Source organism: Lissotriton vulgaris, chromosome 1_1, assembly GCF_964263255.1.
Source record: "Lissotriton vulgaris chromosome 1_1, aLisVul1.2, whole genome shotgun sequence".
In the NCBI taxonomy this organism is placed as follows: domain Eukaryota; kingdom Metazoa; phylum Chordata; class Amphibia; order Caudata; family Salamandridae; genus Lissotriton; species Lissotriton vulgaris.
This window is the reverse complement of record NC_141685.1, coordinates 206,809,112-206,826,950: the sequence shown is the minus strand read 5'-3', so window position 1 is coordinate 206,826,950 and position 17,839 is coordinate 206,809,112. Positions and strand designations below refer to the sequence as shown.

General features: G+C 49.1%; 1 protein-coding gene across 1 annotated transcript in view; it reads left to right on the top strand.

The window, feature by feature from the left end:
• Window positions 1-333: 333 nt before the first annotated feature.
• LOC147740889 (uncharacterized) overlaps window positions 334-17,839 on the top strand; it is an 88,231-nt gene continuing 70,725 nt past the window's right edge. The window contains exons 1-3 of the mRNA XM_086925039.1: window positions 334-388; window positions 505-659; window positions 13,956-14,017. Of these exons, the coding sequence (XP_086781165.1) occupies window positions 334-388; window positions 505-659; window positions 13,956-14,017 (272 nt within the window). The remainder of the gene's footprint in view (window positions 389-504; window positions 660-13,955; window positions 14,018-17,839) is intronic.

Below are 17,839 nucleotides of genomic sequence, written 5' to 3'. Positions count from 1 at the left end.
CTAGACTAGTATCTCTCCGTACCTCACAATGGTGCAACATACTACACTGGTATCATTTAATACCTCAGCAATGATGTTAGATATAACAAACTTCAGGAATCATGTTGCATTTTAATGCCGGTAATGCCACACATGAGTGAATGTATGAGATATGATAGTAACACCCCATACCTGATCAATGACAGAAGAAATGACAGTAGTTCTTCTTACCTGAGCTATGATGAGATGTGACAGTAACACAACAGCTTGTAGATGATGTGAGCTACAACAATAACACTCCTTACCTCAAAGATGATGTAAGCACTCATGCCAGTAATACTTCATACCTCAGCTATGATGAGATGGACACTAACACACCAGGTTATAGAAGATGTAAGAAACTACAAAAGTAAAATATGACAGCCCTAAAGGTCAGAACAAAGTCACGTTCAGGCCCACCTGCCAGGAAGTAGAGTGAAGGAGGGAAGGCCAGCATTAATCATGAATTCTGCTTTACTCTTACAGGTGTGCCCACCACCACAGCCACAACAACTACCAAGTCTTCTGCAAACACTGGTACAAGATATGTGAAATGCACATTTACAGATCAATGGGACCCGGAATACGCCGACCCTACGACAACCAAGCATAAGGAGCGCTGTCAGAAGATATCACAAGAGGTAAGAAAATAGTCATTCTGAAGGTTGAACTTCACTTTAGTTGTCAGCGCACAGGAATAATTAAAGAGAACATGGCACATACCGTCCAGCTGTTATTTGGGAGGGGCCTAACATCTGCAGGGTGCCCCACTTCTGGGGTCGCTGTCTGTGACCGATGACTGATACCCTCGGGTCACTGTGGTTGAGGACTGATCACCTGAGGTTACTGTTTGTGACTGAGGACTGATCTCCCGGGGTCACTGTTTGTGATTGAGGACCGATCTCCTATGGTCACTGTCTGTAACTAAAGACTGATCTCCTGGGGTCACTGTTTGTAACTAAAGACTGATCACCTGGGGTTACTATCTGTGAGTAAGGACTGATATCCTGGTGTAACTGAGAACTGATCTCTTGGTGCCAATGTCTGTGACTGAGGACTGATCACCTGAGGTTACTGTATGTGACTGATCTCTTGGCGTTACTATCTGTGACTGAGGACTGCTTTCCTGGGGTCACCGTCTGTGTTTGAAAACTGATCTCCTGAGCTCAGTGTATGAGACCAAGGACTGATCTCCTGAGGTCAATGGCTGTGATAGACCACTGGTCTCCTGGAGTCACTGTCTATGACTAGGATAGATCTGACTGGATCATTATCTGGAACTGACAACTTATCTCCTATGGTCACTTTCTATAACAGAAGACTGACCTACTGTCTGGTATCTCTATCTGTGACTGAGGACCAAATTCCTAGAATAACTCTCTGTGACTGATGACTGACCTTCTGCACAGCGTCACTGTTTGTGATTGATGACTGATTTCTTGGGGCCACTGTCTGTGACTGATGACTGATCTCCTGAGCTCACTGACTGAGAACCAATATCCTACTGTCACTGTATATCACAGAGAGCGTATTGCCTGTGATCATTGCCTTAGATTGATAGCTCATCTCCTGGGGTCGCTGGCTGTTGATTTCCCATCATCTATGTCTGTGAGTCAGGAATGATCTTCTGAAGTAACTCTGGCTGAGGATGGATCTCCTGAATCACTGCCTGTGACCAAGGACTGATCTCCTGGTGTTACTGATTGTGGCTGAGGGATAATATCATGGGGTCATTATCTTTGATTGACAATTGATATCCTGGAATCACAGTCTGCGATTGACGAAGGATCTCCAATTATCACAGTCTGTGACTGACCTACTGCCTAATGTCCCTTTCTGTGGCTGAGTCCTAATCTCCTGAGGTCACTCTCTGTGATTGTCGAGTGATCTACTGATATCAACGACTGTGACTGAAGAATGAAAACTGATCTCCTGAGGTCGGTGTCCGTGACTGAGGGCTGACCTTCTGGGGTAACTATCTGTGACTGAGGGCTGACGTACCGCCCAGCATCACTGTTTGTGACTGAGGACTAATGTCCCTGGGTTACTGTCTGTGACAGATGACTGATCTCTGTTCCCACATTATCTGTGACTGACCTACTGCCCGCTGTCATTCTCGGTGACTAAAGAGTGATATCCTGGTCTTACTCTGAGTGCAGAGGATTGACCTACTGCAGAGAGTAACTGTCTATGACTGAGGTCTCATCTCCTGGGTGCCTTATCCATGACTAAAGACTGACCTACTTCTCAATGCCTCTGTCTGTGACTTAGGACTGATCTCCAGTGCCGTTACTGTAACTAGGAATAATCTCCTTGGATCACTATATGTGACTTACCCCCAGTCCAACCTCACGGTATGTGCCTGAGGCTGATCTCCTAATGTCACATTCAGTGGCTGAGAATTGACCTACTGCCCACTTCACTGTCTATGACTGACTTATGCCCAGTGCTATTGTCTGTGACTGATCAATAATCTCTTCGAGTCACTGTTTGTGATTGATGACTGATTTCCTGTGCTCAAGGTCTTTGACTGAGGGGTCAATGAGGACATAGCTCCTTGGGCTATTGTCTATGACAAAGGACTGATCTCCTTGTGTCACTGTCTGTGAGTGATGACTGATATTGGGATATTCTGTGATAACTGTCTGCTATTGATTTATATCCCAGTGTCAGAGTCTGTGTCTGAGGACTGATATCCCTTGCTTACTGTCTGTGACTTATGACTGATCTCCTGAGCTTACTCCGTGTGACTGAGGATGGATCTCTGCATAGCACAACTGTATGTGACTATGACCTCCTGGGCTGATTGTGACTGACCTACTGCGCATTGTCACTGTCTATGACTGGGGTTTGATCTCCTGGGGTAGCTGTCTGTGATTGTAGACTGACCTACTGCCCATTGTCACTGTCTATGACTGGGGTTTGATCTCCTAGGGTAGCTGTCTGTGATTGTAGACTGACCCACTGCCCATTGTCACTGTCTATGACTGGGGTTTGATCTACTGCCCATTGTCACTGTCTATGATTGGGTTTGATCTCCTAGGGTAGCTGTCTGTGATTGTAGACTGACCCACTGCCCATTGTCACTGTCTATGACTGGGGTTTGACCTACTGCCCATTGTCACTGTCTATGATTGGGTTTGATCTCCTGGGGTAGCTGTCTGTGATTGTAGACTGACCTACTGCCCATTGTCACTGTCTATGACTGGGGTTTGATCTCCTAGGGTAGCTGTCTGTGATTGTAGACTGACCTACAGTCCACTGTCACTGTCTATGACTGGGGTTGGATCTCCTGGGGTAGCTGTCTGTGATTGTAGACTGACCTACTGCCCATTGTCACTGTCTATGACTGGGGTTTGATCTCCTAGGGTATCTGTCTGTGATTGTAGACTGACCTACTGCCCATTGTCACTGTCTATGACTGGGGTTTGACCTACTGCCCATTGTCACTGTCTATGACTGGGGTTTAATCTCCTATGGTAGCTGTCTGTGATTGTAGACTGACCTACTGCCCATTGTCACTGTCTATGACTGGGGTTTGATCTCCTGGGGTAGCTGTCTGTGATTGTAGACTGACCTACTGCCCACTGTCACTGTCTATGGCTGGGGTTTGATCTCATGGGGTAGCTGTCTGTGATTTTAGACTGACCTACTGCCTATATCACTTTTCATTGCTGACGAATAATCTCCTGGGGTCACTGACTGTGACTGACACAACTGATCTAGTGTCACTGTCTTTAATTCAAGAATTGAAGACTAATGTTCTGCCCAGTGTCAATGACTGATTGACAACTGATCTCCTGTCCTGGTGTCATTGTCTGTCACTGTAATAATGCCCTTCACTTGGTTGTTTAACAATATCCTGACTACAGCATGCTCAAGCCTCTAATGCTGACACTATACTTTGGAGCAGCCCCTACTGCTCCCAGTCGCTCTAATGCCAACATTAACCCCTCTGGCACTGATGCCTCTAATGTAGACTTTACCCCGGACCCTAATCCCCTGCTACTCACTGCCCCAAAAATGCTCACAATACGTCCACTGAACATCTCTCCTTGTATTCACTGTCCCAAAAATGCTGACACTACCCCTTGAGCCTACCCATGTACTCACTGACCGGACCGACTGATACTTCCACTACCCCCTGGGCATGCCACGTACTCGCTGCCCTTCTAATGCTCACACTGCCTCTAAGCATGTCCCTTGAACAGTCTGGCATGCCCCTAGCGTCCCCCTGTACTCATCTACCAACTAATGCTTACTCTATGCCCAGAGCATGCTCCCATGTACTCTCTGCCCTTCTGATGCTGGCACTGCACACCCTTAAGCATCTTCCTATTATTCACTACTCCTCTAATGATGAAACTTGCCTCTAAGTATCTCCTCCGTGCTCACCGTCTCTCTAATGCTGACACTAGGCGTAAGCATGGCTCCTTGTGCTCACTGCCCCTCTAATGCTGACACTACCCCCTTAGCAAAGCTCCTTGTACTCACTGCCCCTCTAATGCTGACACTACACGTTTAGCAAGGCTCCTTGCACTCACCGTCCCTCTAATGCTGACACTACCCCTTTAGCAAGGCTCCTTGCACTCACTGTCCCTCTAATGCTGGCACTACCCCTTTAGCAAGGCTCCTTGTACCCACTGCCCCTCTAATGCTGGCAATACCCCGTTAGCAAGGCTCCTTGCACTCACTTTCCCTCTAATGCTGACATTATCCCCTTAGCAAGACTCCTTGCACTCACTGCCCCTCTAATGCTGACACTACCCCTTTAGCAAGGCTGCTTGTACCCACTGCCCCTCTAATGCTGACACTACCCCTTTAGCAAGGCTCCTTGCACTCACTGTCCCTCTAATGCTGACACTACCCCTTTAGCAAGGCTCCCTGTACCCACTGTCCGTCTAATGCTGACACTCCCCCCTTTAGCAAGGCTCCTTGCACTCACTGTCCCCTAATGCTGACACTACCACCTTAGCAAGGCTCCTTGCACTCACTGCCCCTCTAATGCTGACACTACCCCTTTAGCAAGGCTCCTTGTACCCACTGCCCCTCTAATGCTAACACTACCCCTTTAGCAAGGCTCCTTGCACTCACTGTCCCTCTAATGCTGACAATACCCCCTTAGCAAGGCTCCTTGAACTCACTGTCCCTCTATTGCTGACACTACCCCTTTAGCAAGGCTCCTTGTACCCACTGTCCCTCTAATGCTGACACTACCCCTTTAGCAAGGCTCCTTGCACTCACTGTCCCTCTAATGCTGACACTACCCCTTTAGCAAGGCTCCTTGTACCCACTGTCCCTCTAATGCTGACACTACCCCTTTAGCAAGGCTCCTTGCACTCACTGTCCCTCTAATGCTGACACTACCACTTTAGCAAGGCTCCTCGCACTCACTGTCCCTCTAATGCTGACACTACCCCCTTAACAAGGCTCCTTGCACTCAATGTCCCTCTAATGCCGACACTACCCCCTTAGCAAGGCTCCTTGCACTCACTGTCCCTCTAATGCTGACACCACCCCCTTAACAAGGGGGTGGTGTCCATTAGAAGCGGTCGCTCCCCACGCTCCCAGGTCTTCCTTGGTATCGTTGGGCTTGCTCGCATTGCTTGTTGCTGTAAAGAATTGCTGCCTGCCTAGATTGATGCCTGCTTGGATTTCGTAGCTTGTGCATTGTAATATCGTGGCGCTCTATTGCTCATTTGCGCATTGTGGTTTTCGTGGCGCTCTATAGCTCATTGCTGCATTGTCGTGGAGCTCGCATTGCATTGCAGGAAATAATTGTTGGTGCCTGATTGTGCCGGTGCCACTGACTGTGCCCCAGCCTGTTTCGGTTTTGCTTTTGCTGCCATCCATTTTGTTGTTGTGCCTCGGAGCCCGTCCTCTCCACCCCGCTCCAGCCTCCCAGCTTTCTCCTCCCTCGCTCCGCCCCCCTCCACTACCCACTTATGTCAGATGCACTTAGGTGCAGCGTTCACGCGCAGTGGTCGCGCCCCATGCGCGCCGAAGGCGCGCCAAAGGTAAGGCTGTCTACGCCCGTCCGCGCCTGGATGGCGCCCAGCGCCAAACCCCCTGGCCCCCGCAAAATCCACTCCACCCGCATAACGTACGACACCGCAACCCTTAACCCCGGCCGACCACCAAACTGCCACCAAGCCGCCCCAGGACACACCCATGGACCCTTCACCTGCCACTCCTGCAAGTTCGACTGCATCAAGACCCACACCAAATCCTCCAACTCCAAACAGAGGTCCGACACTAACCACCTGAAGTGCATCCTGCTCAACACCCGCTCGGTCCACAGACACGCCATTGACCTTTGGAACCTTCTCAACACCACATCGCCGGACGTCGCCATTCTCACAGAAACCTGGATGAACTCCTCATCAGCGCCCGACATCGCCATAGCCATCCCGGACGGATACAAGATCATTCGAAAGGACCGCATCAACCAAACAGGAGGAGGCATCGCCATCGTCCACAAGAACACCACCTGGATGAACTCCTCATCAGCGCCCGACATCGCCATAGCCATCCCGGACGGATACAAGATCATTCGAAAGGACCGCATCAACCAAACAGGAGGAGGCATCGCCATCGTCCACAAGAACACCATCCGCATCTCGACCAGTTCCGACGATAACCTCGCAGCCGCCGAACATCTTCACTTCCAGATCCACACCGACCCCAAGACCACACTCAGAGGCACCCTCATCTACAGGCCACCAGGACCCCGCACACACTTCAGCGAAGACATCACTGACTTCATCAGCCCACACGCCCTCCCCTTCGAGGACTACATTCTACTGGGAGACCTCAACTTCCACCTGGAAAAGAACAACGACAGCAACACCACCACCCTTCTGGACAACCGCGCCAATCTCGGACTCAAACAACTTGTTAACACCCCCACCCACTATGCCGGACACACGCTCGACCCAATCTTCACCTCCAGCAAGCACATCTCCTTCAATCACACCACAGCTCTCCATTGGATAGACCACAGCTGCGTTCACTTCAACTACAAAAAGACTACGAACCACAATCACCCACAACCAATTCCCCGCAGAAACTGGAACAAAATTACCACCGACCAACTCTTCACATCGCTTCACCAAAACCCTCCTGCAAAATCATCAAACCCAAACCTTGCAGCCACCAACCTCACACAATGGATCACCCACAGCGCTGACAAATTAGCACCCTTGAAAAATCATCAAATCAAGCAAGGTAGCAAAAAAGCCCCCTGGTTCAACGATGACCTTAAGAAATCCAAGAAGTTCTGTCGCACCCTCGAGAAAACATGGAGAAAAAACCCAACCACCGACAACCTAGCCACCTTCAAGAACGCCACCCGCAAACACCACCAACTGATCCGATCCACCAAGAAATCAGCATTCAAGGATCGACTTGACAACGACGCCCACAACAGCAAGGAACTATTCAACATCGTCAAAGAATTTACCAACCCCACCGCCGGCACCAACGACATCACTCCCTCCCAAGACCTCTGCGACTCCCTAGCCTCATTCTTCCACAACAAAATCGCTGACATACATAACAGCTTTGAAAACCAGTCCGGAGACCAGTACACCCCACCCACCTCCGAACTAAAACCCCCCTCCAACAACCTCTGCGCCTGGAACCCAATCACCACTGAAGACACCATCCGCCTGATGAACTCCATCCACTCAGGATCGCCAACCGACCCATGTCCCCACCACATTTTCAACAAAGCAGACTCCATTATCGCACCCCATCTCCGAGATGTCATCAACTGCTCCCCCAACTCCGCTACCTTCCCGGAAAGCTGGAAACATGCCGAACTCAGTGCCCTCCTGAAGAAACCTACAGCAGACCCCACTGAACTTAAGAACTACCGCCCCATCTCGCTCCTCCCAATCCCTGCCAAAGTCATTGAGAAAGCCATCAACAGTCAGCTCGCCGCCTTCCTCGAATCCAACAAATCCCTCGACCCTTCACAGTCCGGCTTCCGAGCCAAACACAGCACCGAGACCGCCCTCATCGCAGCAACAGACGACATTCGAACACTACTGGACAACGGAGAAACAGCTGCCCTCATCCTACTTGACCTCTCCGCAGCCTTCGACACAGTCGGTCATAGCACCCTTATACAACGCCTCAGCAACGTCGGAATACAAGGAAAAGCATTGAACTGGATCATCTCGTTCCTCGCCGGAAGAACCCAGAGAGTCCGCCTCCCCCCTTTTAGATCAGAGGCCACCGAAGTCATCTGCGGCGTACCACAAGGTTCATCACTCAGTCCCATCCTCTTCAACGTATACATGAGTCTCCTCGCATCCATCGCACGCCAACACAACCTCAACATCATCTCCTACGCAGACGACACCCAACTGATCCTCTCCCTCACCAAAGACCCAAACACCGCCAAAACCAACCTACACGAAGGGATGAAGAACAGCCGTTTAAAACTGAACTCGAACAAAACGGAAGTCCTCATCTTAGGTTCATCCCCCTCCGCCTGGGACAACTCATGGTGGCCACCAGCCCTGGGAAACGCACCCACACCTACGGACCATGCACGTAACCTGGGCTTCATCCTGGACTCCTCCCTCTCGATGACCAGACAAGTCAACGCTGTCTCATCATCATGCTTCAACATCTTACGCATGCTCAAAAAAATCTTCCGTTGGATCCCCACCGAAACAAGAAAGACTGTCACCCACGCACTGGTCACAAGCCGACTGGACTACGGAAACACCCTATACGCCGGAACCACAGCCAAACTACAGAAAAAACTCCAACGCATCCAAAACGCCTCAGCCAGACTCATACTAGACATCCCCCGCCAAGCTCACATTTCCAGTCACCTGAAAGACCTCCACTGGCTCCCCGTCAACAAGAGAATAACGTTCCGTCTCCTCACCCACGCACACAAAGCCATCTACGACCTAGGACCCGAATGCCTCAATACGCGCCTGTCCTTTTACACCCCCACCCGTCAACTACGATCATCCAATCAAGCCCTCGCCGCAATCCCACGCATCCATAGATCCACCATGGGGGGAAGATCCTTCTCCTACTTAGCGGCCAAAACCTGGAATTCTCTCCCTACCCACCTCCGCCTTACACAGAACCACCTCTCCTTCAGAAAACAACTAAAAACTTGGATATTCGATAAGTAAAGTACCCTCCTCCCTCAAGCGCCTTGAGACCCTCTGGGTGAGTAGTGCGCTATACAAATGTTTAAACTTAAACTTAAACTTAAACTCCTTGCACTCACTGTGCCTCTAATGCGGAGAACAACCCCATTTCTTTTTTACAGCGAAACAAAGGGAAAATAAAATAAAAATAACTTGCATTATTATCATTTTATTTACTCCTACTTGCGCCCACAGCTTTGCGTGAGGGGATGGGGAGAGGAGAGGATGGTAGCACCCTCCTTAAGCGCGCAATGACTGCTTGGCCTGCCCTCTCGGGCCACCCAAAACAGTCCTGCACTCCTTGCATGTCCTCTATTCAGGCTGCATTACAGCCTACGTGGAGAACATGCCCAGGCCCCCAGTCAGTGACTGGGCGCCTTCCCTCGCATCCTAGCCCCCCTACCTGCTGCGTCCTCCTCCTTCCCACCCTCCTACCTCTGATCCATCCCAGCCGCGGCTGCTGACACTACCCCCTTGTACTCTCTTCCCCTCTAGTACTGACATTACCCCCTCAGCAAGACCCCATGTGCTCTCTGCCCTTCTAATGTTTACACTGCCCCCTAAGCAAGGCTCCTTGTACTTACTGATTCTCAAATGCTAACACTACTTCTGAGGATCTCCCCTTATTTATTTATTTATTTAACTTATAGAGCGCACTATCACCTTACAGGCATCCTGGCGGTAAGCAACTCAGAGTACAGAAAAGAATGTGTCCGAAATATAGGCAGGTAACTATGTCTTGGGGAACAACCAAGTTTTCAAACTCCTTCTAAACAGAAAGAGCTCCTTAATTTGTCTAATCTCCCACGGGAGTTGGTTCCAAAGTTTGGCCGCTGCTACACCAAAAGATCTACCACTTGACCTGACTTTCCTAAGCCTCGGTACCTTCACCAATCTCGCTGATGAGGACCGGATACTTCTCATGGGCTCATGGGAACATACCATTGAAATTTTCTCAGCATGAGCGCAGGTCCCAGCCCATGAAGCTCCTTAAAGACAAGGCAAAGAGACTTAAACTGAACTCTCTGTCTCAACGGGAGCCAATGCAGCTCTGCCAAAGCCGTGGAAGAAGAGGACCTTCTGGGCAGCCCTAGAGCTAACTTGGCCGCCGCTGACTGGATCCTCTGTAATCTGTCCAAAAGAAACTTTGGAGAATCAAGCAACAGGGCATTACAGTAATCTAGCCTGCTAAGAATCGTACTGTTTGCCACTACCGCAAGTGCCTGAGGGGGCAGCAAAGGGAAGATTTTCTGCAGAGATCTGATAATCGCAAAACCACAGGCCGCCGTTTTTGTAACCTGGGCTTCCATAGTAAGTTTGTTATCAAACATAATGCCCAGGTTACAGACCGTTTTAACAGGCCGGACTGCAGTCGAGGCATCAGAAGGCCAGAAGTTGCTGGGCAAGACATGAGGAATCCTGTTCGCTTAACAGAACATCACCTCAGTCTTACCTGCATTAAATGGTAGCGAGTTGTCCTTTAACCAATAGGCCGTTTCCTGCATGCAATTGTGAAACACTTCCACTGAGGTAAACTCCTCTTCCTCAAAGGAGAGAATCAACTGCGTGTCATCAGCATAATTTACAATTTCAATATTGTATTCTTTGATGACCGCAATCAGGGGTTTCAGATAAATATTTAAAAAAATCGGGCTGATTGTCGAGCCCTGTGGCACACCATGCGAAACATTGGAGAAGGTAGATTGAAAGGGAGGGAGGGACACAGCCTGCTGTCTGCCCTGTAACAAAGACTAGACCCATCATAGGGTACAACCCCTGACCCCCGCCTCTCAATCTTCTAAGCAGGATCACATGGTTGACTGTATCAAAGTTGAAGTTCATCCATAACGGTCATCAAGGCCGTCTCGGTACCGTGGGATAGCCGGAATCGAAACTGAACCTTCTCCAGTAGATTATGTTTCTCCAGGTGCCTAGAAAGAGTGTTACTAACCTCGCGTTCTACAATCTTAGCCGGGAAAGTCAATAGGGAGACAGGCCTGTAGTTCTAAGAACACTTGGGATCAAGGGAAGGCTGCTTCAGCAGAGATGTCACCAGTGCTTGCCTCCATTGAGGTGGAACCACTCCGTTAGCTAGAGACTGGTTACAAACCAAGCTGAGAGTTTTTGTGTGGTACCGGGTCCAGAGGAGAACCAGAGGAGATACCTCGTGCCAACCTACTGAAATCCTCCACTGCTAGAGGCATGAACTCCGATAGATAGTTAATGGCCAAACAAGCAGGGCTGGTACCCCCACCCTCTGAGCCCCTATACTTGCAGACTCGCTAATGCTGACACTACACCCTAAGCACTGCCCCTCTAATGCTTAAAATACCCCCTCAACACGTCTGCTGGTACTCACTGTCCTTCCAATGCTGTCAGTACTCCAAATATGTCTCCTTGTACTCACTGTCCCTCTAATGCTGACATTGTCCTCTAAGCAAGGCTTATTTTACTCACTGCCCCTCTAATGCGGACACCACCCCCTAAGCAAGGCGCCATTAACTCACTGCCCTTCTAATGCTGACACTACCCCTAAGCAAGGCTCCTTGTACTCACTGCATCTCTAATGCTGACACTACCCCTAAGCAAGGCTCCTTGTACTCACTGCCTCTCTAATGCTGGCGCTACCCCTAAGCAAGTTTCCTCGTACTCACTGAACCCTCTAATGCTGCCCTACCCCTAAGCAAGGCTCCTTGTACTTACTGCCCCTCTAATGCTGGCACTACTCCTAAGCAAGGCTCATTGTACTCACTGCCCTTCTAATGCTGACACTACCCCCTTAGCAAGGCTCCTTGCACTCACTGTCCTTCTAATGCTGACACTACCCCCTTAGCAAGGCTCCTTGCACTCACTGTCCTTCTAATGCTGACACTATCCCCTTAGCAAGGCTCCTTGCACTCACTGTCCCTCTAATGCTGACACTACTCCCTTAAGCAAGGCTCCTTGTACTCACTGCCCTCTAATACTAATACTCACACTACCCGTAAACAAGACTCCTTGCACTCACTGCCCCTTGCCTGCGTTTCCCCTGACGTATTTGTGCTTATTGTTTATCTCGACCTTAAAAGTAACTATGTGGCCATGTTCTAATAACTGTGTAGCCTTTGTAACAATGTAACCTGTCACTATGATCTGATGCTCATGTAAAGCGCTCTGATACCTCCGGGTCTAGCCAGCGCTATATAAAACCTTTAAAATAAAATAAATAAAAATGTTGAGACTACTCCCCTAAGCAATGATCCTTGTACTCACTGCCCCTCTAATGATGACACTACCCCCTAAGCAAGGCTCATTGTACTCACTGCCCCTCTAATGGTGACACTGCCCTCTAAGAGATGCTTCAAAACTCACTGTCCCTCTAATGCTGGCACTGCACACCCTTACGCATTGCCCTATTATTCACTACTCTGCATCTCCCACTGTGCTCACTGCCCCTCTAATGCTGACACTACTTCCTGAGGATGTCCCCTATACTCACTGATCCTCTAATGCTGATACTTCCCCCTAAGCAAGACACAGTGTACTCACTTATCCTCTCTGCCCCCCAGGGGATCTTCCTAATATTCACTACACCTCTAATGCTGAAAGCTACCTCTAGGTATCTACCCTTGTGCTTACTGTCTCTCTAATGCAGAAACTCCCCCCTAAGCAAGACCCCTTATACTCACTGCCCTGCTAATGTTGACACAAGCCCATAAGCAAGGCTCCTTGTACTCATTGCCCCACTAATGCTGACACTGCCCCCTAAGCAAGACCCATTATACTCACTGCCCTTCTAATGCTGACACTAGCCACTTAGCAAGGACCCTTCATCTCACTGATTCTCTAATGCTGACACTACATCCTGAAGATGTCCCCTATGCTCACTACCCCTCTAATGCTGACACGACTCCAAAAGCAAGACCCCTAGTACTCTATGTCCTTCTAATGCTGACACTACCTCGTGAAGATGTCCCCTACGCTCACTACCCCTCTAATGCTGACACTACTCCCTAAGTAAGGCTCTGTGTACTCACTGCATCTCTAATGCTGACACTACCCTTCAGCATTTCTCCTTGTACTCATTGTCCCTCTAATGCTGACAACACCCCCAAGCAAGGCTTCTTGTTCTCACTGCCCTTCTAATGCTGACACTACCCCCCTAAGCAAGGCTTCGTGTACTCACTGCCCTACTAATGCTGACACTACCCCTAAGCAAGGTGCATTGTACTCACTGCCCTTCTAATGCTGACACTACCCCTAAGCAAGGCTCCTTGTACTCACTGCCCCTCTAATGCTGACACTGCCCCTAAACAAGGCTACTTGTACTCACTGCCCCTCTAATGCTGACACTACCCCTAAGCAAGGCTCATTGTACTCACTGCCCTTCTAATGCTGACACTACCCCTAAGCAAGGCTCCTTGTACTCACTGCCCCTCTAATGCTGACACTACCCCTAAGCAAGGCTCATTGTACTCACTGCCCTTCTAATGCTGACACTACCCCTAAGCAAGGCTCCTTGTACTCACTGCCCCTCTAATGCTGACACTGCCCCTAAACAAGGCTACTTGTACTCACTGCCCCTCTAATGCTGACACTACCCCTAAGCAAGGCTCATTGTACTCACTGCCCTTCTAATGCTGACACTACCCCTAAGCAAGGCTCATTGTACTCACTGCCTTTCTAATTCTGGCACTACCCTCTATGCACATTGCCTGTGCTTGCTGCTCTTGTGACAGATCATGTGATATAGTTGTCATGTTTGTCTCATTTCAGATTGAGGCCATCTTCCAGAAGTCTAATAAGAGTCCTGTAAAGGTGAAGAAATGTAATTTCCGGTAAGGATTGCTGATCACCCACCCATCCACCATCCCACGTCCTATGTCTGAAGCATGGTTCAAGCTGCCACCGCCTCCAAGTATCCAGTGTACTTACTGTTACAGTCACTCCACCTGTGTCGCTCGCCGTTTGAATATTTGTGATTTGTTGGACTTGAGTGCAATGTCATATCTAATGAGTTGTGTTTTATTTTTGTGGCATCTGCTGGTGGATGGTGCAATTGGGTGCAAAGTGATGGCTGACTTTAAGGCTGATCTTTACTATTTTAGATATGTGCCAGTTGTCATGCCTGTTCTGTTCTGCTATGTTACTATGCAATGCTTATGTTACTCTAAGTGAAATTACTGCTGACTGTCTTGAATGTATGTGTGTGTGCTTTACCTTAGTGTGTGGATACTCTTTGTGGCTAGTTGCCAATCGCTGGCCAGTAATCTTCATTTCTGATAGACATCTAACCACAGATTCATCACTTTTTGAATATTTCACTAAGTATCAGACTGGATCTAGAAACTTTTCATCTGTACCCCTGTGCACCGGTAAGTGGGGTCTTGTGACTCCACAACTGCGTCATTCCACTCCAGAAGAGAAATGCAGATTCATATATAGGAGCCCTTGGTTCGCATTGATGTCACTTCCTTTCTTTCCATGCCAGCAGATTCTGATCTGGAGCCACTTCTTGTTTCTTTGAGACTGTTTTCTTTCTAGAATTCTAGTACCAGTATGCAAAGGAAATGTCACCACCCAAAACTTCAGGGATTGAACCATGTAGGGACTGTTGCAAACAAATGTATTTGACAGATCCCCATCAGGTTTGCCTATAGTGTCTGGGGTCAGGTGACGACTCCAAAGCCTGCAGTCAATAGGCCTTAATTAATTGTAAGGCCATTCAGGATTGGGAAGCGAAGCTCTACATTGTGAAACATCGAAAGACTCCATGAAGTGACCAGTTGAGGTCCAAGAGAATATCCCATTCAAGTTCCCAAAGTTGTTCCAGTCTCAGATTGTTGTTGCAGTCGAATTCTAAGAAGAACCGAAATAAGTCAAAGTGGGATTCAGCCTCCTTTTATCACTCACGATCTCCAAAGAAGGCACAATGGTGTCAACGTGCCTCCCAGTCTCAGTTCTGCAGCCAATCTTTAGAGCTGATTCAGACCAATATTCTGTGGCTACCCAAGTTTCCTGAGGCAACCGCGACTCCTCACTACATACAGGAGTTTTGTGAGGCAATGCTTCTCTTCTTCAGGACATTATCAGCTCCCTCTGGCACACCTTCAGGCCCCACGGAACCGCAAAGCTTCCCAACTGGTCTAACCCTGGCAGGAGTGCCCTCACTGGGTCCTCTGGCCTGATATGATTTCTGTAACCACATTGATGCCAAATCCCATCCCGGCAGCACAACCCTCCATGCCTCCAAACATGTCCTTATTGGCACACAGCCACTCTGCCAGAGTAGGAAACAGTCACAAGTGGGTCCTGCAAATTGACCAGTGGGGTTAGACTTTATTGATTTGTAGCTGCCCGCCATACCTTCCACCCTCCTCAGAGCGGCTGATGGAGGACAATCTGTACCTCTTGCAGGAGGAAGTGAAGGTCCTTTTAGCCAAAGGAGCCATAGAGAGGGTGCCAAGCAGCAGAAGTAGGCTGTGGTTTGTATTGCCTCTACTTTTTGGTGCAAAAGTAGGACAAACACCTTTGTCCTATTTTAGATCTTTGATCTCTCGATGCTGAAGGAAAGATTTAAAGATGCTCACCTTGACGCAGGTCTCGTCTGCCCTCAGCCCTGTACACTGGATGGTAGCATTGGTGCTTATTTCCACATCCCTGTATTGCAGACCCACAGACATTCCTGCGGTACAGAGTTGGCCAGTAGCATTTTTAGTTTGCTTCGCTCCCCTTTGGCTCCACCAATGCCCCTTTGGCATGCACAAAAGTGATGTTAGTGGTAGTAGGACATCTTCAGAGGGCAGGGTCCTAGCCTTCACCTACCTCAACAACTTGCTGCTGAGGATAGGCTCACCCCAGGCAATCATCACCCACCTCCAGAAAACCAAGAACCACCTAACACCTTTGGGGTTCACTATCAACAAGCCAAAGTCACACCTGTCTCCTTCACAGATGCTCCAGGACATTCGGGCTATGAACCTGATATTGTGGCCTCTGTTATGGATCTCAGTGAGGATGACTCTGAGGCTGCTGGGACTGATGGCCTCCTGCATTCTGCCAGTGAAGCACACCAGGTGGCATATGCAGGCTCAGCAGTCGGATCCGAAGTCCCAATGGGCACAACATCGGGGGATTTCTACAATCATGTCCAGATTTTGGAGGTGTCTATAAAAGAGCTGCAGTTGTGGCTGCTGGACCACTATTGGGTCAATGGAAGACCCCTATCCCTATCAAATCCAGAGCTGACAGTGAATCATCAGTTGTGGGTTGGGGAGGCCACTTGGGAGAGGGGGAGATCAGAGGCATCTGGTCTCCAGCGCAGGATTGGATCCACATCAGCCTTTTGGAATTGCAGGCCATTTGCTTGGAAATGAAAGCTTTTCTGCTATCCATCAAAGGGAGGCTGGTACAGGTGTTCATAGACAACACCACTGCCATGTGGTACTGTAACAAGCAGGGTGGGGTGGGGTTGTTGACTCTGTGTCAGGAGGCTCTGTGCCTCTAGAAGTGGCTGGAACATCTGGTGGGATTACTGCCAGGGTGGACAAACTCAGCTATTGACGCCTACCCAAACACTAATGACAGCTATACCCACAGGTGGCCCAGAGTCTCTTTTGCAAATGGGGAGAACCCTAGCTTGATCTTTTCTCCACTGCGGAAAACTCACAATGTCAGCACTTTTGCACTTTGGTGTTTCCAAAGCATCGCTTGCCCGGGGGCACATTCTGCTTAGAATTCTGAAGAAGATCAGGAATGACTGGGTGAGAATCATCTTAGTGGCACTTGATTGGGCAAGGAGAGTATGGTACTCAGAACTCCTGGGCATTTGCCTCTAATTAAGCTGCCCCTGTGGAAAGATCTGTCACAGCAGCAGGGCATGGTCCTGTATCCGAACCTGCGCACACTCCACCTCCATGCTTGGAGATTAAGCGGCAGCAATTAATTGCCTTTGACATTCCTCTGAAAGTGGCCAATGTTATCTTTGGTGGCTAGAAAACGTTCAACTAAATCTGTGTACCTGTAATTGGGACACATTTGTAGCTTGCTGTGGCACCTGCCAATCTTTCCAAAGTTGCTGTTTACATTGTCCCTAGTCCAGCAAGGCTTTGCTTTCGTCACAGTTAAAGGGTACCTTAAAGTGCAAAAGCGGGTCTTTTTGAGTCAAGTTCAATCGCTGGCCTCTGGATTTTGGATTGTGTTAACTGTTTTCATGAAGCGCACTAGTCTGCAGGCTAATTGGATATCTTCTCGCTTGAAGCTGATCAACAGGGCTTGTCTGTGAGTTCGCACACCATTTTGATTCCAGAGCTGTGTTAGTTGGCCCCTTCGGGCACTGTCTAGAGCCTTACAGCTACATAACAAGTGCAAAACGTCCTCCTTTGGATTATCGCAAAGCCTACAGTTGGAATTAGTTTCCAGGCGTTTCCATGGGGGAAGATGTGCTTTTGACGGGATTACCCCCATCCTCAGCCGCAGGAAATCTTCCTTCACCTTCCTTGAGAAGCTGGTACCGAGGTATGGCTGAGGTAAGGCGAAAGTGTATCCTTGGATCACAAACCACCTGTGTGATCTCCTGGTTAGTGCTGCTTTGTCTTCTTCCATGGAAAGAATTTTCACTGACTTGTTGACCAGGTGCTTGAAGCACATATGTGAACAAC